We start from the raw sequence: 24,018 nt of genomic DNA, 5'->3' as shown, positions 1-24,018 counted from the left end.
CTCCATCATTTTTAAATGGAAAAAGTTTGGAACCACCAAGACTCTTCCTAGAGCTGGCCTTCCGGCCAAACTGAGCAATCGGGGGAGAAGGGCCTTGGTCAGGGAGGTGACCAAGAACCCGATGGTCACTCTGACAGAGCTCCAGACTTCCTCTGTGGAGATGCGAGAACCTTCCAGAAGGACAACCATCTCTGCAGCACTCCACCAGTCAGGCCTTTATGGTAGAGTGGCTAGACAGAAGCCACTCCTCAATAAAAGGCACAGCCTGCTCGGAGTTTGCCAAAAGGCACCTAAAGGACTCTCAGACCATGAGAAACAAGATTCTCTGGTCTGATGAAACCAAGATGTGACACTTGGCATTCAGGCCAAAGAGTTCAGTCTGGAGGAAACCTGGCATCCCTACGGTGAAGCATGGTGGTGGCAGCATCATGCTGTAGGGATGTTTTTCAGTGGCAGGGACTGGGAGACTAGTCGGGATCAAGGGAAAGATGAACGGAGCAAAGTACAGAGAGATCCTTGATGAAAACCTGCTCCAGAGCGCTCAGGACCTCAGACTGGGGAGAAGGTTTACATTCCAACAGGACAATGACCATAAGCACACAGCCAAGACAATGCAGGAGTGGCTTTGAGACAAGTCTCTGAATGTCCTCAAGTGGCCCAGCCAGAGCCTGGATGAACATCTCTGGAGAGACCTGAAAATAGCTATGCAGCAACGCTCCCCATCCAACCTGACAGAGCTTGAGAGGATCTGCAGAGAAGAATGGGAGAAACTCCCCAAATGCAGGTGTGCCAAGTTTGTAGCGTCATACCCAATAAGAATCGAGGCTGTAATCGCTGCCAAAGGTGCTTCAACAAAGTACTGAATAAAGGGTCTGAATACTTATTTAAATGTGACATTTTTTCATTAGTTATACATTTCTAAACCTGTTTTTGCTTTGTCATTGTGCGGTTGTGTGTAGCTTGAGGGAGGAAAAAACAATTGAATCAATTTTAGAATAAGGCTGTAACAAAATGTGGAAAAATTCCAAGGGGTCTGAGTAATTTCAGAATGCACTGTATGTGGTTATAACAGTATTTCCACTTCTGACTTGAATGATTAAGGACGTACAGTAGGACATGACAAGATGTGCCTTGGAATTCATGGAGAACTCTGGGACTAGTATGCACCCTGCAGATTTTAAATTAATAATAATTCTGTAAATTGCATTGAAATAAATGAAATCTATGACAGATTAACATCTTCACAGAGAATTATTTTTTTTTTTTAGTTAATTCCATTCAGCACAACTGCATTGTAGAATCAAACTTTTACCTGGGATGTTTTCTACCATCTGCGACATTGTCAATGCTTCATTCAATGAAGGTGTAATTTATTATAGGACAAAGGATAATGCATTCTGACACTGGACAGTTTCCATGAAAACTTTGGTTAAAACTGCTTATGCAATATTGATGTTCTTACAGTGCATATGTTTTTCGTTTTTTTTATGTGGCATATTTGAATTAATGTACTCCAGAAAATAACATGATAAGTGATCGATATGCCCATGGGGTTAATAATAAAAAGGTTTGATTGGGAAATGAAATCTTGTTATGGTACTATTGTTCGACAGTTTCAGAGCAGACACTTCAAACCGCAACTGTTACATTCAAATCACTGAATTTTGTAATAAAATAAAATACAAATCTGAGGTGAAAAACGTAAATACTACACATTAAAAAAAAGACACCACAAACCATTAGGAAAGACATGTTTTCTGTAAACCTGGACACCATTTGTGAGGAAGTCCCAAAAGCTGGTTTGTGAATGCTAAAGTCCATGCTGATCCACACTATATAACTCAGCCACTCTGGGAGGAAAATGGAAGTTCAATAAAACGGCTTTCTTTATCGTCAAAAACCGACCCGTCAGAACCCGCCTACTCCTTCAGGGCGCTTGGTGTGTTTCTACTTCATTATCAAATAACAGGTTTCAGCGTTAAAGTATTGCTTCAAGTCCATACTGGTGTAAGGTGAAAACCTTGGCCTGTACGAATAAAGCATAGAGTAGGAGTGCTGATCCAGGCTCAGTTTTGCCTACTAAATCAGAATGAATAGGATGAGGGACCTGATTCTAGATCAGCACTCTTACTCTGAGACGCTTTGTGAATATGGGCCATTGTCAGGTTTGTTCTTAATCAGGTCTGAGGTGGGTGGTGGTGTGTCTCACGACTGGTTGAACTGGTCATCTCCCTGACGTACCAGTCTGGTAGGAAGGAGTACTGAGAGTCTCTGTGGATGGAGTAGGTGACGTCTCGGTGTGGATCCCATGAGAACAGGTGCACCACCCTGACAGAAAGAAATAACACAGTTAACTAGAGTCAGCACGTTTCTAGGGAAACCCTTGACTGTATGCAATAGCAAGTTCTCTTAAGCTTTTTTTAATGGGAGCAGAAAGTAAAGGTTATGAGCACTGTAATAAAATAAGTACTTTAAAAAGAATCTTAACCATATCAAGCATCACCTTGGATTGTCTTCTGTGACCACACTCTTCACGAAGGACAGGAATTCACAGCAGAAGTTCATGCAGACAGTTGGCTTCCAGCAGTTGGTTTCATTCTGTGTGAGAGAATAGAGTCAACCACTTAGGACAAACAATCACGCACATTGTTTTTAACCTCACAAAATAGGCATCCTATATTACACAGACCTACTGGGTTTCTGGTATGAGACCTGTTACAAATGTGTATTTTCTTTTTCAGAAGAAAATAAAACACGAACCGTACCTTGATAAGCTGAGATATCTTGGAGATGTGGTAAGTCTCCACAGACACAACCACTCCGTCATGATCACGGAAACCAGCTACGATTCGCGGTACCCCAGGAAGAAAGGACTGGGCCCACCACTTTAGTAGTTTAAACCTGGATGGAGAACATACACAAGAGAAAACGCACATTTTCACTCTCTTGGGAAAATGTTCCAACTGAAGACATGAGGAGCTAGCCTTGGTTCCAGTTTCATTCTGTGTATATTCATCAGCAAAACATGTCTTTACCAGACAGTGACAACAGAGCTGGTTACTGGGCAATACCATGATAATGGAATTACGCTGAGACTCAGATTTTTCACTTTAAAATGTATGTCTAAAAAAACATTTAAGAGTTTAACAAACCATATAACTCTATGCACAGAGACTACCGTAATTTCCGGACTATAAGCCGCAACTTTTTTCCCACGCTCTGAACCTCGCGGCTTAAACAATGACGCGGCTAATATATGGATTTTTCCCGCTCAGTTTTTTGGCGGCATGAAGCCTTCATTAGACCAATGAAATTGCCGAACGGGTTAAGGTCAAACAACTTTTTTGTTTACTGTTTAGATTAAATCGAGCGCTCTCAAACTTCCCATCATTCTGATTACGGTAGTCATTTTGTCACCCTCATCATGGCAAAGACACGGAGAAATGCATATGATGCAGCTTTCAAGTTGAAGGTGATTGATCTGGCTGTTGGAAAAGGAAATAGAGCTGCTGCACGGGAGCTTGGTCTTAATGAGTCGATGATAAGGCGTTAGGAATCGACTCAGTGCAAAAAGACAACTAAAGCTTACTGCTAATTTTTTATTTTTTGTTACAAGCCGTGTTTCGTTAAAGCCTATTTATTTTTGTTACAAGCCGTGTTTCATTAAAGCCTGTGTAAAGTTCATTTGTTTCAATATACCGGTAGGCACCTGCGGCTTATAGACATGTGCGGCTTATTTATGTTCAAAATATTATTTATTTTTTAAATTCAGTGGGTGCGGCTTATATTCAGGTGCGCTCAATAGTCCGGAAATTATGGTACTTTTAACAATTTACACTGAGAATTTTACAAATACAGGAAGAACTGTGCAGATACAAAGTTTGGTAAGAGAATAAAACTGAAGGAGATTGTAACGTAATTCTGTTACCAAACTTTGCACCTGCACAATTTTTCAAGTAAATGTTTTTTTTTTATTGTCTAAATTGTTCAACATAGTCAGTGTGCATAGAGTTGTATGGATTGTTAAACTTTGAAATCAATGGCTTTTGTTTGGCATACAGTTTAAAGAAAAATATGAGTCTCAGCGAAATTCCGTTAACATGGAATTTCCCAACTTCAGATATCCAGAGATATAAGATATGGATATGCAGATGTGCAATCCGTCTCCATAATAGGGGGCTGGTGCAGAGCGTATCTGGGGATAGTTTACCTGTGGAAGTTGCTGCGTTGTTTGGGGGTGGAGATTTCCAGTGAGGTCTTCATCTCGATGTAGTTGGCTGGAGGAGACGGGGCCTTGGGGTCTTTGTCCCGACAGTCCACCTCGCCAGAGAACAGCAGTCTGTGCTCGGCTAGCCGGGTCTGGACTACAGTGCAGAAGGCCTCGTTGGTGTTTACAACCCCACCTGGATCTGGAAGACTCTGGGCGTCATCTAAAAAAAGATTACAGACATATCAAAACCATCCAAGGCCTCCAACTACCATCTCAAGTATGAGAAATGTTATGCATTTCTAGGTGTAGGCTTTTCAGGAACTGTACACCAATCTCAAGTCATATTGATATAAAACCATCAATAAAAACCATCAGCAATCAATCATCTGAAAGTCCACCACAACATACAGTGGCTTGTGAAAGTATTCACCCCCTATTTTTCCTATTATGTTGCCTTACAACCTGGAATTAAAATCATTTTTTGGGGGTTTGTATCATTTGATTTACACAACATGCCTACCACTTGAGCATGCATAAATATTCACCCCCCCCCAAAGTCTATACTTTGTAGAGCCACCTTTTGCAGCAATTACAGTTGCAAGTCTCTTGGGGTATGTCTCTATAAGCTTGGCACATCTAGCCACTGGGATTTTTGCCCATTCTTCAAGGCGAAACTGCTCCAGCTCCTTCATGGATGGGTTCCGCTGGTGTACAGCAATCTTTAATTCATACCACAGAATCTCAATTGGATTGAGGTCTGGGCTTTCAATAGGCCATTCCAAGACATTTAAATGTTTCCCCTTAAACCACTCAAGTGTTGCTTCAGCAGTATGCTTAGGGTCATTGTCCTGCTGGAAGGTGAACCTCCGTCCCAGTCTCAAATCTCTGGAAGACCAACAGGTTTCCCTCAAGAATTTCCCTGTATTTAGCACCATCCATCATTCCTTCAATTCTGACCAGTTTCCCAGTCCCTGCCGATGAAAAACATCCCCACAGCATGATGCTGCCACCACCATGCTTCACTGTGGGGATGGTGTTCTCGGTGTGATGAGAGGTGTTGTGTTTGGCCAGGCATAGCGTTTTCCTTGATGGCCAAAAAGCTACATTTTAGTCTTATCTGACCAGAGTACCTTCTTCCATATGTTGTTTGGGGAGTCTCCCACATGCCTTTTGGCGAACACCAAACTTGTTGGCTTATATTTTTCTTAAGCAATGTCTTTTTTTCTGGCCACTCTTCCATAAAGCCCAGCACTGTGGAGTGTACGGCTTAAAGTGGTCCTACGGCCAGATACTCCAATCTCCGCTGTGGAGCTTTGCAGCTCCTTCAGGGTTGTCTTTGGTCTCTTTGTTGCCTCTCTGATTAATGCCCTCCTTGCCTGGTCCGTGAGTTTGGGTGGGCGGCCCTCTCTTGGCAGGTTTGTTGTGGTGCCAAATTCTTTACATTTTTTAATAATGGATTTAATGGTGCTCCATGGGATGTTCAAAGTTTCTGATCTTTTTTAGAACCCAACCCTGATCTGTACTTCTTCACAACTTTGTCCCTGACCTGTTTGGCGTGCTCCTTGGTCTTCATGGTGCCCCTTGCTTAGTGGTGTTGCAGACTCTGGGGCCTATCAGAACAGGTGTATATATACTGAGATCATGCAACAGATCATGTGACACTTAGATTGTACACAGGTGGACTTTATTTAACTAATTATGTTACTTCGGAAGGTAATTGGTTGCACCAGATCTTATTTAGGGGCTTCATAGCAAAGGGGGTGAATATATATGCACACACCACTTTCCGTTATTTTTAAAATTTCAATTCACCAATTTGGACTATTTTGTGTATGTCCATTACATGAAATCCAAATAAAAATCTATTTAAATTACAGGTTGTAATGCAACAAAATAGGAAAAATGCCAAGGGGGATGAATACTTTTGCAAGGTACTGTAACAACTCAGTGCATACAGCAAAAGAGGAATACAAGAAGCCATCCTCTACCTGCACAGGTGTACTGTTCAAATTTGTACCCCCAGTACATCATCTCCTCGTGCCTCTCGGTGCGGTTCTCCCGGTCCCGGCGTGCAGCCTCCGTCTCCACCTCACTGATGTACAGTGTCCCCCCCATCCTGGTCACAGCCAGCAGCCAGCCCTCCCGGGTCTCATAAGGCGTGGTCAACAGCTTGGTTAGGTGGCCGCGCCATGTTACAATGTCTACACCTAATGCACTGGTAGGAGAGGTCGATCAAAGAATACATGTCTGTCAGAACACACAGGTTAATATAGTCACAGTCATTCCTTGTGACTAGGAATCACAGAATTGACTGAGGACATTGAGTGTGTGTATATTGAATATTGTGTCCATCACAACTGATCCCATTCTGAAATGTTTATGGCCTTGATGACTGACAATTAGTGGGCCTATATCTGTATAACTAGACAGAAAGGTGTTGCTATTGATGAATAATGTATCAATCAAAATAACATCTCTTAAACTGACACTAGTGGTGCTTACCATGGGGAAGAAGAAGCAGCTGTGTCCTTCGACTGCAGCTTGGACCTGTTTGCCAGGATCCATCTGAGGATGTGGTCCAATTTCTCCTTCACCCTGTCGTCCCTCTTGACGAAGCGGCTCCTGTACCCGTCCCTCAGGTCGAAGTTAGGACAACTCTTCTCCGGCTCCACGTAGTAACGCAGCTGCCGGGCATCATTGAAAAACCTGCGCTCAGAGTCCAGGGAGAAATGTCCCACCTCCACAGGCTGTTTGTATAAGGGGAAGTCTCTCTCGTACAGCTGTCGTTGTATGCTCAGGCTCTGGGTTGGGGGGCTAGATGGGGGTGTTGAAGGGCCAGCCGGGTGATGGTTCTGACCGGGTCTGAAGCGCTTGTGTTGGAAATGACCTCTCCCACTGTCATCCATGTCTCTCTTGAATGTTGACTGGTGGTTGTCGTGGTGATTGGAGTTTGGATGTTGTGGTCTGTGGTGGGACTGGTGGCGTTGGTCCATGGTGATCTAGGAAGAGACAAATATATCTGGTTAATAATCATTCAAATAACAATCTGATAGTCTGTGTCTGACTCAATCTCTTCCAATCTTTCCTTTTTGTATACTACTCCTAATTAAAAGCCCAAAGCAGTCCAAATGTGACTTTCCTGTTTGTTTTTTTACATATTTCCACACTTTGAAGTGTGTGAAATAAAAAAATGATAATGCCCTTTTAGCTGTTTGAAAAGACTGCCTGAAATGTCAGTCTATTTAGGTGGGATGGAGTTTTAGCCTGCCTGGTGTAGATTAATTAATAGACCAATAAAAAAGGGAGTTCCAAACCTGGGGCAAAACAGACGGGGTTGGCTTAGATTGTTGACAGGAGGAAGGATGGCGGAAGCGGACACACTGATGTGGATTGGGAATCTAATGGCGGTAGAATCAAGGAGAACTTGAATATTGTCCAAAATAATGGAAAATGGAGCAAGATAGCGTACAGGGCTGAGAAAGACCCTTCGTATCTTGTAGCAGTGCGGTTTGTTAATGACGAGCAGCTGATCGGATTACTAATCTTGAAGAATCCATTTGATACAGTCAGGTCCATAAATATTTGGACATTGACCAAGGTATTATTGTTATTTTAGCTGTCTACCACAGCATATTGGAGTTAAAATTAAATAATGAATATGAGCTTTCATTTGAGGGTATTTACATCCAAAGCGGGTGAACTGTGTAGGAATTACAGCACTTTTTATATGTGGTCCCCCCGTTTTTAAGGGACCAAAAGTAATTGGACAATTGGCTGCTCAGCTGTTCCATGGCCAGGTGTGTGTTATTCCCTCATTAGTTAATTTACAAGTAAGCAGATAAAAGGTTCAGAGTTTATTTCAAGTGTGGCATTTGCATTTGGAATCTATTGCTGTTAACCCTCAATATGTCCAAAGAGCAGTCACTGCCAGTGAAGCAAGCCATCCTTAGGCTGAAAAATCTAAACAAACCCATCGGAGAGATAGCAAAAACATTAGGTGTGGCCGAATCAACTATTTAGTACATTCTTTAAAAGAAAGAACGCACTGGTGAGCTCAGGAACACCAAAAGGCCAGACAAACTACGCAAAACAACGGTGGTGGATGACAGGAGAATTATTTCCCTGGTGAAGAAAAAACCCTTCACCACAGTTGGCCAGATCAAGAACACCCTCCAGGAGGTAGGTATATCTGTGTCAGAGTTAACAATCAAGAGAACACCAGAGTAAATACAGACGGTTTACCACAAGATGTAAACCATCTGGAAGACCAGATTAGAGTTTGCCAAACAACATCTAAAAAAGCCTGTACAGTTCTGGAACAACAGCCTATGGACAGATGAGACAAAAATCAACAGAATGATGGAAAGAGAAGAGCATGGAGAAGGGAAGGAACTGCTCATGATTCGAAGCATACCACTTTATCTGTGAAGCATGGCGAGGGCATGTATGGCTGCCAATGGAACTGGTTCCCCTGTATTTATTGATATTGTGACTGCTGACAAAAGCAACAGGATGAATTCTGAAGTGTTTAGGGCTATATTATCTGCTCAGATTCAGCCAAATGCTTCAAAACTCATTGGATGGTGCTTCACAGTGCAAATGGACAATGACCCAAAGCATACTGAAAAAGCAACCCAATACCTTTTTAAGGAAAAGAAGTGGAATGTTCTGCAATGGCCAAGTCAATCACCTGACCTGAATCCAATTGAGCATGCATTTCACTTGCTGAAGGCAAAACGCCACAAGAACAAGCAGGAACTGAAGACAGCTGCAGTAAAGGCCTGGCAAAGCATCACCAGGAAAGAAACCCAGCATCTGGTGATGTCTATGTGTTCCAGACTTCAGGCAGTCATTTGCAACCAAGTATTAAAACTCACAATTTAATTTATGATTGTTAGTTTGTCCAATTACTTTTGAGCCCCTAAAATTGGGGGGGACCACATAAAAAATGCTGTAATTCCTACACCGTTCACACGATTTGGATGTAAATACCCTCAAATTAAAGCTGAAAGTCTGCACTTTCAGCTCATCTTGATTGTTTCCTTTCAAATCCTTTGTGTTGGCATACAGAGCCAAAATGAAAATAGCTTGGTCAATGCCCAAATATTTATGGGCCTGACTATATCCGAACTGGTGGAGAGTGCTGGGTAAAGTGAAGGCTGTGATGATCACGAGAGGCGGGCTTGTTTTGATTTTTTTGTACTTCTGCTGATCAGAAGGAGCGTGTGTTGCGTCTCACCCGAGTTGATAAGTTTGACATGTCGTGTGTGTCTCTTAGAACAGGGCACTCCTCAAGGGGGTAATATCTGGCGTCTCGTGGGAAGTCGATGCACGTCGGATGAATCGTGTGGTGAATGATGAAAAGGTGAAGTCTATCTGTTCTTTTGTGGAGTCTCTCCCTACTCAAGTGCAGTTGGGGTATATAAACTACAGAGTCAGAGTATTTATCCCAAGAACAATGCAGTGTGATCACTGTAAAGCTTTTGGACATGTTTCAAGTGTTTTCAGAAGGGAGAACCCGAGATGTCCAAGTTGTGTAAAAGATCATGTTGTGTTTTAAAAGTGATGAAAATGTTGCAATTGTAGTAGGAACCATGAAGCCAGGTCTTTGGAATGCCCGACAAGGGTGAAAGAGAATGAGGTGGCCAAAGTCAGGGCTGTCCAGAGCATTTCATATGCAGCAGCTGTTAAAAGGGTTGAGTGTTCGAATGGTGCTCCTGCTGAGTCCATGGTGGTGGATAGGCCTTCACTGCAGGCTGCAGCGGTTGCCTTTCACCAGCAGGACCCAAATATTTTGAAGGTTAAGAAGGTGGACTTTGTGGCCTTTATAGCTATGGTGATTAATGGTACTGCCAAGGTGGAGAGAAAGTCCAGGAAAATAGATATCATTGTGGATGCGGCGGAGCGGTTCCTGGGATTGAAATATTTCTCAGCGGAGGATGGAGTATTGTCACAAGCCGTACCACCCTCTCAGGCCCTAGAGCCTGTGAAGGGAGATATTGAGATTTGAAGGAAGGAAGTCAAATAACATTTTATTAGTCACACGCGCCGAATACAACCTTACAGTGAAATGCTTACTTCCGGTACAGAGTCAATGTGCAGGGGCACCGGTTAGTTGGGGTAATATGTACATGTAGGTAGAGTTATTAAAGTGACTATCCATAGATGATAACAACAGAGAGTAGCAGCGGTGTAAAAGAGGAGGGAGCAATGCAAATAGTCTGGGTAGCAATTTGATTAGTTGTTCGGGAGTCTTATGGCTTGGGGGTAGAAGCTGTTTAGAAGCCTCTTGGACCTAGACTTGGCGCTCCGGTACCGCTTGCCGTGTGGTATCAGAGAGAACAGTCTATGACTAGGGTGGCTGGAGTCTTGACACTTTTTAGGGCCTTCCTCTGACACCACCTGGTATAGAGGTCCTGGATGGCAGGAAGCTTGGCCCCAGTGATGTACTGGGACGTTCGCACTACCCTCTGTAGTACCTTGTGGTCGGAGGCCGAGCAGTTGCCATACCAGGCAGTGATGCAACCAGTCAGGATGCTCGCGATGGTGCAGCAGTAGAACCTTTTGAGGATCTGAGGACCCATGCCAAATCTTTTCAGTCTCCTGAGGGGGAATAGGTTTTGTCGTGCCCTCATCACGACTGTCTTGGTGTGCTTGGACCATGTTAGTTTGTTGGTGATGTGGACACCAAGGAACTTGAAGCTCTCAACCTGCTCCACTGCAGCCCCTCAATGAGAATGAGGGCGTGCTTGCTCCTGTAGTCCACAATCATCTCCTTTGTCTTGATCACGTTGAGGTAGAGATTGTTGTCCTGGCACCACACGGCCAGGTCTCTGACCTCCTCCCTATAGGCTGTCTCGTTGTCGGTGATCAGGCCTACCACCATTGTGTCATCGGCAAAGTTAATGGTGGTGTTGGAGTCGTGCCTGGCCTGGTCAAGTTTTGTTTTGTTTTGTTTTTGTCGATGTACTATTTTTATTTGGGTGGATTAAGTTAGTTTTCGATGTCATGTATGGTTTTGGTTTTTACCTTGGTTTTTCAACCCATCCAGTTGGTGGCGGCAAAACACCTTTCGGGGTTCCAGTCTGCCATAAAACCCACAGAAGAAGAAGAAGTTGCAAACCTCTCTGCCAAGAGCTTGGTTTTCCCCTCCCCACTCCTAGCAAAATTCTTGTTTGAGAAATTGCTCTTTGGTAATAAGCTATTTCAGTTTTTTTTTTACCATTTTAATTCAAAAACAATCACTGTAATGTACTTGATTGTTACCCAGAAATGATTTGATATTATCATTTTTTTAATTTATAATGTCTGCATTGGACCTTTAACTGATCTGGCAGAACAGGATGGATAGATGGAGAGCCAGAATGGGTCAATCACATTGCTTCTTCCTATTTATTCATGGACACTGCATTCTTTCTAGAAAATCTTTAGACATCGCTCTCCTTTGGGATGCAAACCACAGAAGTAGGCTGGCTAGCTAACTAGCGACTAACATACAGTATACAACAATACACAGACACCGGACCCAAACCTTCGGCTTCTGCCACTGCTGTCTCATATGACTGGCTGAAAGCAAGCGTAACTAAATTAGGTAGCTATGTGGACTAGATAGATAATATCACTGTATTGGTTATTACATAAATACTGTAATATGTTACATCAGACGTAATAACAGATTTTTTTTAAAATTACATTACCCTCCAGTCAATGTAAGTTCAGCATTGAAAATGCATGGCTAGCGAGCTAGTTAGCAGCTAACAGTTGATGTAAATGCACAATGGTATTAACTTAGTAGCAGTTCCCTTCAACACAAACTGCATGCATGCATGCTACATTATGTTATGCATGCTACTTTCTATGTTTTGATCAAGCAAAGCAGATGCAACTCATTTTGCTAAATGTGAATTTACTCACCACCGTCTTATTAGCTAGCTAGCTAACGTTACTTCTGTTTTGCAGGATGTGTAATAGTTGATGCTGACGGATAGGTGGCGGTGTGTTTCGGAGTCGGGTGCTGTCTTGTCATTCTGACACAATCATTTTGTCCGGTGAATGTTTAAACGATTGGAAAATCTTGTTTGACAAGGAGTTGCTACAGCAATGCTTACTTTAAGTCAGGTGTGGACATCCATTTTATTGCTAGTGAAAATACTTATGGAAAACAAACCAATGTTTTGTAATAATACCGTTATTATAAAGTTTAACGTTACCCTAGTAGACAAATGGCTAGAAGCTCGTTTATTTGAACGTTAGCATGCTGCTGTCTATCTTCATAATAACAACTAGTTACTGTAGCTAGCCACTAACGTTAGCAGTCCACAACGATTGTTAATGTTTTTCATGCCTCAGTTATGAACAGAAAACGGGCCCTTATATCAGACACGTTTAAAGTGAACAAACGAAGAGTTGGCAGAGAAGCAGTTTGGAGCTGTCAACAATGGAGAAGGTGCCTTTTCTCAAACTTAAATGTAGCTAGCTAGCTAAATGTGTCAGTGTTTGACTTGTTGTCCGTCTCCTTTCTTGTCCCTTTCTTTTCCCAGAGGGACCACTGGACGTCAAAGCCACCCTGCAGGACCGTATGACATTATTCCCACGCAAACTCTTCAATGACGCCCTTCCACAAATTGTCCTAAAACACCAACTCTACAGCATACACAATGATAGGACCCAAGTGGACAGGCAGCTTGTAAGCCCAATGAATATTGCTGGAGCAGTGTTCTTTAATCCTGGTGGTCTCAATCAAATGTTTTTGTTTATTTTTATTTAACCTTTATTTAACTAGGCAAGTCAGTTAAGAACAAATTCTTATTTACAATGACGGCCTACACCGGCCAAACCCGGACGACGCTGTACTGGTTACTAACAAAAACCTCCACACTTTGTTGGTCTCCAGGACCGGGTTTGAAGAACACTACTAGTCCTAGAGAAATATTCAAATTTGTCAATTTAGACCATTGCCTTGGTTGATCCATCTATGTTAATGTCCAACATCTTCATTTTCATCATCTCTTTGTTAGAGTGACTTGAGGGAACAGGGAGAGCTGTTGATGTTCCAGCTGGGCTTTGACTCCGAGGCCTTTGGGTTGGTGTTCTCTGCAGACTACAAGGCTAAAGTCCTGGCTGGGGAGGAGGGGAGAGGGACACGGGGCACAGTGGATAAATTCCTGGAGAAAGTGCTGCCCTCCTGCAATGACCTGAGCTTCAACAAAGACAAAATGCTGAAGGAGTTTCGCTTCACAGACTCAGAGATAACGTATGAGGAAAAATGCTTTTTTTAAAATTAATCTTGGTCTCTTCATGTATTGAAAGTCTTTGTTTGAATGCGTTTCTACTATAGCTTGTTTGCCAGACACAGATTAAGCCTAGTCCTGGACTAAAAGGCTATGTCAATGGAGATTCTCTATTATACATGATTTTTAGTCCTGGTCTAGGCTTGATCTCTGTCCAAGAAACCGGCACTGTGTGTGTAAGATAAAAATAAATTGTTTGAGAGGGTGGTCATCTATGCTGCATCTTATCCTTTTCATGTATCTGAAAGACTCTGCTTGGATTCATTTGCTCCATTGTAAATGAGTCACTAATAACTTGTGCTATATCTCACCCCCACCCAGGCAACTGGTGAAGTCGGGGGTTCTGACTGTGAGGGACGCTGGCAGCTGGTGGCTCTCCATCCCCAACTCTGGCAGATTCACCAAGTACCTAATACAGGGTCAGCTACCAAACAAAGAAGTTATTAGCACTACTTTGCTAATGGAGTGTTGACTGTTTACTATCTTCCTCCCCCAGACCCAGGTCGTAAAGCTGTGCTGGGCATGGTTAAGAAGTCCAAATATAACGAAGTCTTAAAGGCAGAACTGGAGGAGAGGCAGACCAACTCACAGGTTAAATTCCAGATCAAGTACCACATCCATGACATCATTGGTGCCGAGCTAGTAGAATGGTGAGACTGGTTTTCATGTCAGTAGGACCAAGAGTTTTCCCTGAACATCATGACACTCTTGCACACATCCACCACTAATGCTGCTGCCATATTGTTTACTGTTATTATCTGTCCTGATACCAGTCACTTTCTCCTAATCCCTGCCTACATGTAATGTACATATCTACCTCAACTAATCCAGTATCCCTGCACATTGTACATCTGGCACTAACCCTGTATACAGCTTACATGTTCCTTTCTTTTCTCGTGGCTTTTAAGATATACTATCCAGCTATACTCATACTCAGAGTCCTCAAAGGAGGAAGTACAATAGCATGTCAGTCCTTAAGAAAAAGCTTAAACACTAAGTGCTGTAACTACTGTAAATATGAATACCTCACTTGAGAAGCAAAGTACTGTGACAAATATGAATACCTCAAATGTAAAGGCAAAGTAAATACACACGGTATGTTTAATTCAAATTTAATGGTTCTCAAAAAAGTTACAAATTGCTTTATCCATAAAACCAAAGGGCCACATTGGCTCATTTGGAGCGCAGCTTGATGCCTGAACAACAGTTACATATCTTGTAGTTCAAATATGTAAATGCTAAAAATGTATATGTATCAGTGTTTGCAGCACATTTCATGCCATCTGCATTAATTACAAAAGGCTAGACTTGTAGTAAAATTAAAGGTTTATTTGTAGTTGGTAAACAATATAGCGTTCATAGTTTGTTTAAAAATACAGTGAGTGATTAACTTCAGTGGAATGTTTTTAATACAAAATAGCCAATTGAATGCAAATGATTATAACCAAAGATGAATATATATATACACACTACGTCATTACTGACTGTAGCTTAGTTACCGTTAGAACATTCCTCAGTCATTTAAATGCTCTCTCCTTTGCCTTCCAAGTAGTTGTGGCTACTGTGAATCAAATGGGCTATTCACAAAGAATACACAGAAGAAATCACTGCATGAATGGTTTCTGATAAATGGCCAAAGACTAATATAAGAGGTGCTTTTATCTCACATCGACACCCAAAACAGTCCTCACATCCAATCTTCTCATATAAAGTCGCAAGCTTTGTTTTTGTCAGGCAACGATTTGGTTCAGACAGTACAGGGAGAACACAGCAGGAGCGGGATCGGGGGATACAACATTTTTGACTGACAGGTCCAACCGTGCAACGAGGCACACCAGCTCTCCCATTAAATACTTTAGGATCACGCCTTTTCCAATCGACAAAAAGCACTGTTAGCTAGACCAGTGTTTCCCAAACTCAGTCCTAGTCAAATTAGATTTATGGTACATTAATTAGTAGTTGGAGGTGAAAATAAAACTGGTGATGCTATTAACTTGGCTAGTTGTGGATTTCCATGTTATAAAGAATGCCACCCCACAAATAGAATGCCATCTTATCCATGTAACCATTAACTGCAGTGCATCATGCCAAATTATTAGCTGTACTGTTAGGAGGTAAACCTAAAAAATGATCAACAAGTTTAGTGTCTGTCTGCTGTACAGCTCTAATATCTGCAGTACGCAGTTTGGCAAATTCACGCTCCACCCAAAACAACCTGTAAAGACTGTAAACAAACAATATGGACTATGAGTGTAAGAGCAACAAATAGAAAACATTTCAGCATCCTTTTCACAGAAGTTTAAATCCATTTGTAGAAGGCCTCTCGAATCTCTTACACTTCAGTGATGTGTGTCTATGTAAAGAAAAGGACTGGGTTCAGATTGTCATCAAAACCCATTCCTAAACCTATCTGTATGTTCAGTTTCTTTTAACAAAGGAACAGTTTGTCCCAGTGCTGTACTAGTAGCGACTAATATATAAAGGAAGGAAAGATTCGGAAGTAAAATGCTTTTGTGTCTGCGTCTCCCCGCCCCGCATGGCGAGTGCACACTTCCTGACACTTCCTGTCTGCGGGGTTCTAGAGCAGGGAGCACTTCCTTCTCCTCTTCTTGACGGGCGGGGGGCAGAGGACCGCCCGGATGGCCTCGTCAAACACAGTCTTCAGGCCGCGCTGGGTCAGGGCCGAGCACTCCAGGTACTTCACCGCACCTGAGCGACAGGAGAGAGTATGAGGAGACTGTTACTACTAATGCATGGCTCTGAAGGGTGTGCATGTGCTGTCCTAGCAGGAGAGAAGCCAGTTACTCTTCACCCACTCCCTTTGAGACGTCACTTTCTAAAGTCTTACTCAGAAAGCATGACTACATCCTAAGTAATGCATGAGTACAACCACTTTCTCCTGGTTGAGAAGGTCATCTGCATTCAAAGCATGAACTGTCCCTAACAGTAAACACACTCCCTCAACCTGCATTCATTGTCACTGATAGACACTGAACACGTACCGATCTCTTTGGCCATGGCCAGGCCCTGGGGGTAGGTGATAGGGGTGAGCTTCTTCTCCCTGAGCTTCTCGATGGTGTCCTTATCGTCCCTCAGATCCAACTTGGTGCCCACTAGGATGATGGGCGTGTTGGGGCAGTGGTGCCTGACCTCTGGGTACCACTATGAAGAGAGACCACATCGGGCATATCACTTTCATAGGGTTCCCATTCAATTTGTCATTACAGTTTCCATGACTTTTCAAAATATTGATCAATATAACCAGTAAAAATCTGTAATCTTATGAAGAATCAAAATGGACTGTCTTTTCCAAAATGACTCTCTGAAAAATAGAGCTAAACAATATAAATGTGTTTGAACTGAACATCATGTCCTGTGTTGTAGACAAGCTCCTTGTATTGAATTCTTAAGAGCTATGATGAGTTGCTTCAAACAGGGCACCCACCTTGGCACGGACGTTTTCAAACGAGGCAGGACTCACGAGGGAGAAACAGATAAGGAACACATCCTGGAGCGAGAGAGAAAGGAGGAATAATCTCAGTCAGTACCTGTGATAATCACTTCCGTAATCACAGTGTTCCTTACATACAAAGGTGTGTGTTTCCTTATATCTAAAACGTCCTTATTATTACTACCCACAGAGACGAGGACTAGGATATTTTTGACAGAATGTCCTGTAAGTACACAAAGGCTTCATTTCAAACAAAACAATAGTAAGTTTCAGCTGTTCCCATGGCAATGCATGTCTGGTCTGTCAATCTTACCGTCTGTGGGTAGGAGAGGGGGCGGAGTCTGTCGTAGTCTTCCTGTCCTGCTGTATCCCACAGGCCCAGGTTGACTGGTTTTCCATCCACCATCACATTGGCAGAGTAGTTGTCAAACCTGTAGGGATCAGTCAACCGCTATGAGTTTGGGTATAGGCTAATAATCAACTGCAGACAACAAAGGAGAGAGAAGTGTATCCTATTTACCTTGATGTGAAAACCTAAAGTGCTATAAGGGAATAGAAGAACGTCTCTAGATATTTTTACATAAGCTCGTAATCCTTATTTAAAGGGACAATCAACAGGTGAAACAATAAAGCGTCTCCCCACCTCTTTTGGTAGAAAGTTGAAGGATGGCCCTGGAGAAATGTAACCACTGAAATTCATAGACTGACCTATAGATGCAAGGACTGACCATCCAAGATATCAAAATTACAGACCAATTTAGACCTGTGACACCAAGTGGGGGCAATTAATTATCAGGTAGAACAGAAAACCAGCAGGCACCAAACCTCATGGGGTAAGAGTTGAATACATTTACAATAATTACAAACATTGGAGTTAAACAAGCATACATTTTGGGTTATGCTGGGGTATGACAGTTAAACTAAGCTCATAGTGCATTAATCAGTTATATTCTTTAAGAATCAACGGGTCTCTCTCATTCATTTATAAATCCAAAAATGGAAGTAGCAGCTGCAGATTTCCCCTTTAATATTATCATTTGAATGTTTTACAGTAGTCCCTCTTATGAAGAACTGGTTCAAACTGGTGAAAACCTCTTGGTAAATCTGACCAGTGACCATCAATAATAAAACATCTGGTCACTTATCTAAACCAGTTTATGTCACTGATACAGATCAACATAAGTTAGTGCCAGGTCTGATAAGACCTAAAAACCCTTCTGGTAATTTACATCGCCGTGTTTTCCCCAGGTATTTCTTCCCCTAAGGGAGCGCACACACCCCACCGAATGTTGATCTGCTGGTCATCTGCCATTTGTTCGGCGCAGTATGTTTTAGGGACCAACCCGCCAGAGGACGTCTGACTGCCAACATTTTCATGTGATTCTACATGTAGAATTGTTTAGCAAATTACACCTGGCACCCTGTTCAGAGATGCTAAGTACTCTTGGCTGGCAAACACTACTGGTGTAATGCTAAGGCCCACAGGTTAGCATGATAAGCATCCCAAGCAGCCAACAAACATTTTCCCACCAAATCCAATTGAAATCCTATTTGCAGGTTTAGGTGGGGGGCAAATGACAGCTATGTAGAGATGCCCTCCCTGCCTAGCCTGAATAATGGTTGTGGAGACTGAGACAAGGGGAGAATTAGAGGGGTGTGGTGCTGGGGGTGTCTGGCTCCAGGGGGTTCCCAGGCCAGGCCTCCCAGCCGGGGGCTGTAGAGGTACTCACACTGTGGGGATGTACTCTCCAGGGAAGGCGTTGGTCGTGTAGCTGATCAGCAGACATGTCTTACCCACAGCTCTGGAAGAGGAGAAAATAAAGGCACATGTCAATGTTATGGAACAAATCATAGGCGGGCATGCCACATGCCAATTTTATAGCACGATGTCGATCCTCTGAAAGAACCATGCTAAAGACATGGCTATGGTCTATTATAGAGGGCATTGAGGTCCCTACCGAACTTGAAACTGGGTGGATGGACAACACACACTTCAAAATCTACCTTGAACGATTGTATGCCCTGCAGCCAGGAACTCAGAGACTTGGTTCAAATGAGTAAGGTTGAGAGTAGGCCTAGCCTCGGCCAAGATGTCTGATGCCATGCAATGCCATCCTCTACACATTAATACATTGATGATCACACATTTCAGAGGATCACCTGCTTTTTTTTCAATGATCTGAGGTTCAGTAAAACCAACTCAAGTCCGTAACTCTTTGAAATGTGGCCTAGTCACTATTTCAAAAGATAAAAGGCTAGCCGACAAATGGGAGTGGACAGTTATATTACCTCCTTAAATCAAAGAATAGAACAGTTCAGCCGTGGTTCCATCTATGACGTGTGGGCTTTAATTTCTCCTGCTGCCTACAATATCCACCACACCCAGCCCAGAGGCTGCATACTCTGTTGTGTACACCCTCCCCTCCCTCCTACACATTATGAGTGGAGTGCCCAAACAGATCAGAGTTTTTCTGATACGGTCATCCAAAGGTGCAGTTATTTGAGTGGCGAACTACCAGCTAGGTGAGGAACAGGTTTGACCAAGCACCACAAGGGTAACTAAAATATGTTACCAAGTTTGTTACCTAATTGTTGGGTAATACCTACCTACCAACCACTAGTTAAGGCATTGTATCTACCTGGTTAGCAAACAGAGGTCGGTGAAGTGCAGTGAGTCACCACGTCTTATTACCACGCTCACACCTCAGGTTTAACCTGAGGCCATTTAACTTGGTTGGGAACTGCAAACATCAAGGAGTTATACAGTCTAGATGAAATACTCCCTATGATCCAGATATTAATATTCATATATAGAGTGAGTCAGTCCACCTGTAATGGTCTGGGATAGTTGAATGTATTCAGTGGGTAAGTGACTAGGTATCCCCTTTCCCTCTCTTTACTTCACACCTGGAAAATGTTTCTACGGAAACATTAGCTTGCTGGCAAAGATGATGAATACCGGTTAGCTGTTTTCACAATTTAGATTCAATGAAATGACCAAGTAAACAATGACAGAAATAAACTGGAGACGAGGTTTACTTGAGCCCAAAAAAATACAAAAGCTTCAAATACAGCTTGCCAAGTACCTCAACTCCTCCATGAAGCAGAGTGCAGACTGGAGTTTTTGCAAGGAACCTCCGACTTCAATACTTCAAAAATATACATTTGTAAACGTTTACATGTATCTATGTTTGTCCACTGTTGCGTACCTTTATTGGTTTGCTTTAAGCCCTACTTTTTATTAAAATATTCATGAAATACAATCGCTGACTGTTTCCATGTTGATTAAATTGGCGCATTGGCCGGAGTTTCCATCATACAGCAACAGGGAAACAGTCGGTGGTTGTATTTTATTTAAAAAAATATGATTTCAGCAAACAAATGGCCTGCAACAACAAAGGACAAACACAGGTACACGGTAAGTGTTTAATAATTTACATTTTTAAGTATCGAAGTATAGTTACTAGTGATGGGGGAAAATCGATAGTAATTTTTGGGCAACATTATATCCGTATTTTACTCCAAGTATCGAATTGTAAATAACAAAATAATAATTGTTAGCGGAGTTGAGATACTTGGCTAGAATATAGACATGTTTCAGCATCTGAATGTACACAGCTATGGTAGAGCAGTGATTTAATTCATAAAGTTAACACACCAACTTAATTTAGTCCCATTGACGGGGACTAAACCAGCTGATTTGCACAAATAACAAATGTGAGAATAAGCATGTATTTGCTTACGTAATGTTGGATTGTCATTGTTGAACCTGTTAGTTTGGTAGTTACCTAGCCTTTAGCTAACTTTTCAACTAACTAACATTAGCTAGCAAGTTAACACATTTGCTAGATATATTATTTATTTATTGACTTTCACACCAAATATAGATAGTTACTTAGCTATAATGGTACATCGTGTATTTATAGTTAGTAAACGTTAATAAACTTACCCGTCCCCAACCACGACACACTTTATGGCCTGCATTGTTCCGGACCGTACTACCAGACTGGTCCAGATGCGTCGCTAAGTCCGTTTACTAGCTTAGGTGCTAGCTTAGTTACCCACTCTTTTGTCTGAACTTGTTCAAACTTGAAATGTCTGGAATTATTTGGTCAAAATAAGACTGATTGGCAAGGTTAATGTGTGTCTTTTCGAAAGTGTCCGATAAGATATATTTTTTTGAAGTGATCTTGCTACATTCCCATACTTTCTCAACTGGAAATTATGGAGCAAACAGCTGCTACCACCCATTGAGGAAAAAACAGAGCCGCGTTTTACGTCGCAAAACCGTGCGGAACTATCAGTTCACCGGGTCACTTCCGGTTGCTTTAGACGCCCACGCACGGATTGAAATCACTGATGTCCAGTAGTTTAATCCTAAAACAAAAGACAGTACATTGTGATAAAACGAAAGAAGCATCACATTAAGAAAAGGGATTTGAACTTGTATCTTTCACACAACATACATACAATTATTTAGAAGTTAGCCGTTTGAAAACGTGTACCAAAATACACATTTGAGAAGTGTGAACAACTTTTTCAGTGTTCAGGTAGTGTGGAGTTATCAGAAGATAATATATTGCTATACTGTATGGTATGCAGAGGTATCTGGTATACTTAGTAACCAGAACAGTATAAGAGAGACTAATTTATCCAAATGATTATATTCTAAAAAAAAAAAACAGCGTATTTACGGACACCATAGACAGTTACACAATGATGACGTTGCCGGATATCATTGCATTGCAACTTCCGTGAGTCACACTGTTAATGTTCCGTTTGACCAAAACGGGAAAGGAAGGGTGGATTTATCGGTTGGGGTGGGGTACCTCGTCAAAAGACGAAAATATGAATGTTAAAAACTCCAGACAACGATGGCAGTATGCACTGTTGTATCTTCTTAACTTGTAAATAAGATTCCGGTGGATAATCGCCGTTGCAGACATTGTCTTATGGCGGGTCTGTCTTATTTAGTGTTCCGTTTTTCGGGGTCCGCTGGTCGGACTTACGGGGTGTTTTCAAAAGGATTGACGAGGACTTTGTTGATATTTTTTGATCTCGCTTGGCGACTGCGAATCAGATTCCCATACCTCTACCTCATCGCTTCGATGATGTTCAATGTGCGATTACAGGTAAACATATTCCTGGCTAACCTTGCACCTAAACGGTGCATACAATTAGCTAGAGCGAACATTATTTTATCTTCACAGATTGACTGAGCTATTTTAGCAGCTAGCTCGCTTGCTAGCTAACGTTTGTTAACGCTACAGCTAAATAAAAAATAAAGGTAATTTGCTAGTTTGCTAGCTAGTCTAAGAAGCCACAGCATAAGGTTTGGCAATGCAAGTTTGAAGTACAGTATCACGACCATAAAGGAGGCAGATTTAGAAAGCCACTGCCCACTTTGACACGTCATGCTTTGTTCAGTGTCATTTCTTGTTTTCATACATTCACCATATGTCAGATTTCCAATTTTTAGCTAACTGTCTTTGTCTTTTCCTATTTGCAGGTCCATATTGAGATTCACTGAGTGAGTTACAACTTCCACAATTGAGGACCCAACACCCCTGACTCTGCGCATTAGTGGGCATCCTCAGTCGCAACTTCCCAAAGAGACCCTGCAGACCTCACACAATCAACAATGTGGAAGAGGGCACTAGTATCAGGGGCCAGTATGACAATGCGCAATGTTACACGACCGTTGTCTCAGCCACCCCTTGTCATAGGAACCCAGTGTCTTTGCTTGGGAAGGACACCATGATGATGTCATTAACAATGGCCGCCGGGGTGTGCAGAGATCTGTGAGGTTGTACTGGGATATATCTCTCACAGCCACTCGCCACCAGAGATTCTTGAGCTACCCATCTGGTCAGAGGAGACATAGGAAAGGATGACCAGTGGAATTCAACACTGCCTTTTTGTCGCAGACCACAAGGAGGACTGAGAAACAAAAATTACAATGACAACAATGGAATGAAAGTTTTTGGAACCTTTCTTATTTCTTCTTCCTCTTAGAGTTCTGTTTGATGTGTTCATTAGTGCTCATCTGTTGTTGTCTCCGAAGGAAAAACTGGAAACTTGTCATATAGTTCCCCTCATAATGAAACATAAGTATCCACTAGCTTGCATCTCCACCGCATGACATAAACCAGTGCATGTTTTCTATTCTCAGTGGTTTGGGCATTTCTTTTGAGCGGTTTTGGTAAAGTTTGTTTGCAAATGGAAGGATGGTGCAGTGAGTTGGAAAGTGGAAGAGGAGAAATTTCAGTGTAGCTCAGCAGGGCTACTGTTACAACCTTTCAGTGTAGCTCAGCAGGGCTACTGTTACAACCTTTCAGTGTAGCTCAGCAGGGTTACTGTTACAACCTTTCAGTGTAGCTCAGCAGGGCTACTGTTACAACCTTTCAGTGTAGCTCAGCAGGGCTACTGTTACAACCTTTCAGTGTAGCTCAGCAGGGCTACTGTTACAACCTTTCAGTGTAGCTCAGCAGGGCTACTGTTACAACCTTTCAGTGTAGCTCAGCAGGGCTACTGTTACAACCTTTCAGTGTAGAAATTGTCACCTTTCAGTGTGGGTACGGTCACCTTTCAGTGTGGGTACGGTCACCTTTCAGTGTGGGTACGGTCACCTTTCAGTGTGGGTACGGTCACCTTTCAGTGTGGGTACGGTCACCTTTCAGTTAGAGAAATGGCAAGGTGCTTGTTGTGTAATGTACATCTATCCTTAGTGTCACTTCTTCTCACTGATTTGGAATGGAATGTTGCAGTGTAGGTGTCAGGCAAAGAGGAAGGATCCAGGAAAGGAATGATTGATGACACACACACACACACGTCACCCACTTCTCTGTATTGGTCAATGGAGCTAACGAGGTGGCATTTTAGATTTGAAATAAATGGTTTATGATTTTGTCTTTGGTATGCACTCGTCCTTATCTCTCAGTAAAGTGTTTGTGGGTTTTGTCATTTGAGTCACTGTATTAAAAGGGTAAGGAATTTAATATGGTTGTACCTCCTTGGAAACAATAAATTATTAAACAATCAACTATTTCTGTCATTTTATATTCTAT

At 42.3% G+C, this 24,018-nt stretch overlaps 4 protein-coding genes across 9 annotated transcripts; 2 read left to right on the top strand and 2 right to left on the bottom strand.

Annotated features, from left to right (window-relative positions):
• Positions 1 to 1,353: 1,353 nt before the first annotated feature.
• On the bottom strand, positions 1,354 to 12,212 carry LOC106606733 (decapping and exoribonuclease protein). 3 transcript variants are annotated; one of them, XM_014203093.2, is made up of 8 exons: positions 12,125 to 12,212; positions 11,240 to 11,295; positions 6,713 to 7,209; positions 6,199 to 6,425; positions 4,211 to 4,430; positions 2,766 to 2,901; positions 2,504 to 2,598; positions 1,354 to 2,328 (listed from the first exon to the last, which is right to left on the bottom strand). In XM_014203093.2, exons 3-8 carry the CDS (start codon positions 7,201 to 7,203, stop codon positions 2,178 to 2,180), a joined length of 1,320 nt encoding a protein of 439 aa, XP_014058568.1. In that variant the 5' UTR covers positions 7,204 to 7,209; positions 11,240 to 11,295; positions 12,125 to 12,212; the 3' UTR covers positions 1,354 to 2,177. The 3 variants fall into 3 exon arrangements, with proteins under 3 accessions (XP_014058568.1, XP_014058567.1, XP_014058569.1); XM_014203092.2 differs by lacking the exon at positions 11,240 to 11,295 and having other exon boundaries at positions 12,125 to 12,208; XM_014203094.2 differs by lacking the exons at positions 11,240 to 11,295; positions 12,125 to 12,212 and adding an exon at positions 7,525 to 7,844.
• Positions 12,194 to 23,993, top strand: LOC106606734 (serine/threonine-protein kinase 19). 3 transcript variants are annotated; one of them, XM_045720009.1, is made up of 7 exons: positions 12,194 to 12,328; positions 12,560 to 12,656; positions 12,751 to 12,896; positions 13,228 to 13,463; positions 13,822 to 13,919; positions 13,997 to 14,150; positions 22,461 to 23,993. In XM_045720009.1, the coding sequence occupies exons 3-7, from the start codon at positions 12,789 to 12,791 to the stop codon at positions 22,483 to 22,485; spliced, it is 621 nt and encodes a 206-aa protein (XP_045575965.1). In that variant the 5' UTR covers positions 12,194 to 12,328; positions 12,560 to 12,656; positions 12,751 to 12,788; the 3' UTR covers positions 22,486 to 23,993. The 3 variants fall into 3 exon arrangements, with proteins under 3 accessions (XP_045575965.1, XP_045575966.1, XP_045575967.1); XM_045720010.1 differs by lacking the exon at positions 12,560 to 12,656 and having other exon boundaries at positions 12,232 to 12,328; XM_045720011.1 differs by having other exon boundaries at positions 12,286 to 12,656; positions 14,003 to 14,150.
• On the bottom strand, positions 14,597 to 21,212 carry LOC106606735 (ras-related C3 botulinum toxin substrate 1). 2 transcript variants are annotated; one of them, XM_045720012.1, is made up of 6 exons: positions 20,901 to 21,212; positions 18,682 to 18,753; positions 17,265 to 17,382; positions 16,946 to 17,008; positions 16,499 to 16,662; positions 14,597 to 16,209 (listed from the first exon to the last, which is right to left on the bottom strand). In XM_045720012.1, exons 1-6 carry the CDS (start codon positions 20,933 to 20,935, stop codon positions 16,149 to 16,151), a joined length of 513 nt encoding a protein of 170 aa, XP_045575968.1. In that variant the 5' UTR covers positions 20,936 to 21,212; the 3' UTR covers positions 14,597 to 16,148. The 2 variants fall into 2 exon arrangements, with proteins under 2 accessions (XP_045575968.1, XP_014058572.1); XM_014203097.2 differs by having other exon boundaries at positions 16,503 to 16,662; positions 20,901 to 21,210.
• Positions 21,613 to 23,993, top strand: smim10l3 (small integral membrane protein 10 like 3). The gene is made up of 2 exons (XM_014203098.1): positions 21,613 to 22,083; positions 22,461 to 23,993. The coding sequence occupies exons 1-2, from the start codon at positions 21,904 to 21,906 to the stop codon at positions 22,479 to 22,481; spliced, it is 201 nt and encodes a 66-aa protein (XP_014058573.1). The 5' UTR covers positions 21,613 to 21,903; the 3' UTR covers positions 22,482 to 23,993.
• Positions 23,994 to 24,018: the final 25 nt, after the last annotated feature.

The sequence above is a fragment of the Salmo salar genome, chromosome ssa06, assembly GCF_905237065.1.
Source record: "Salmo salar chromosome ssa06, Ssal_v3.1, whole genome shotgun sequence".
Lineage (NCBI taxonomy): Eukaryota > Metazoa > Chordata > Actinopteri > Salmoniformes > Salmonidae > Salmo > Salmo salar.
The sequence above is the reverse complement of the archived record's forward strand: the minus strand, read 5'-3'. Positions and strand labels throughout refer to the sequence as shown.

What these genes read in the sequence shown, in the direction of transcription:
- LOC106606734 (XM_045720009.1), top strand. Translation starts at nt 12,789, where the DNA reads ATGACATTATTCCCACGCAAACTCTTCAATGACGCCCTTCCACAAATT. An exon ending in CCCAAGTGGACAGGCAGCTT is followed by an intron (nt 12,897 to 13,227) that starts GTAAGCCCAATG and finishes TCTCTTTGTTAG; the next exon opens with AGTGACTTGAGGGAACAGGG. An exon ending in CACCAAGTACCTAATACAGG is followed by an intron (nt 13,920 to 13,996) that starts GTCAGCTACCAA and finishes TTCCTCCCCCAG; the next exon opens with ACCCAGGTCGTAAAGCTGTG.
- LOC106606735 (XM_014203097.2), bottom strand. Translation starts at nt 20,935, where the DNA reads ATGCAGGCCATAAAGTGTGTCGTGGTTGGGGACGG. An exon ending in TGTGTCGTGGTTGGGGACGG is followed by an intron (nt 18,754 to 20,900) that starts GTAAGTTTATTA and finishes CTCCTCTTCCAG; the next exon opens with AGCTGTGGGTAAGACATGTC. An exon ending in GGCCATGGCCAAAGAGATCG is followed by an intron (nt 16,210 to 16,502) that starts GTACGTGTTCAG and finishes CCTGTCGCTCAG; the next exon opens with GTGCGGTGAAGTACCTGGAG.
- smim10l3 (XM_014203098.1), top strand. Translation starts at nt 21,904, where the DNA reads ATGGCGGGTCTGTCTTATTTAGTGTTCCGTTTTTCGGGGTCCGCTGGT. An exon ending in TGTTCAATGTGCGATTACAG is followed by an intron (nt 22,084 to 22,460) that starts GTAAACATATTC and finishes TCCTATTTGCAG; the next exon opens with GTCCATATTGAGATTCACTG.
- LOC106606733 (XM_014203093.2), bottom strand. Translation starts at nt 7,203, where the DNA reads ATGGACCAACGCCACCAGTCCCACCACAGACCACAACATCCAAACTCC. An exon ending in AGATATCTCAGCTTATCAAG is followed by an intron (nt 2,599 to 2,765) that starts GTACGGTTCGTG and finishes TCTCTCACACAG; the next exon opens with AATGAAACCAACTGCTGGAA. An exon ending in GTCACAGAAGACAATCCAAG is followed by an intron (nt 2,329 to 2,503) that starts GTGATGCTTGAT and finishes TCTTTCTGTCAG; the next exon opens with GGTGGTGCACCTGTTCTCAT.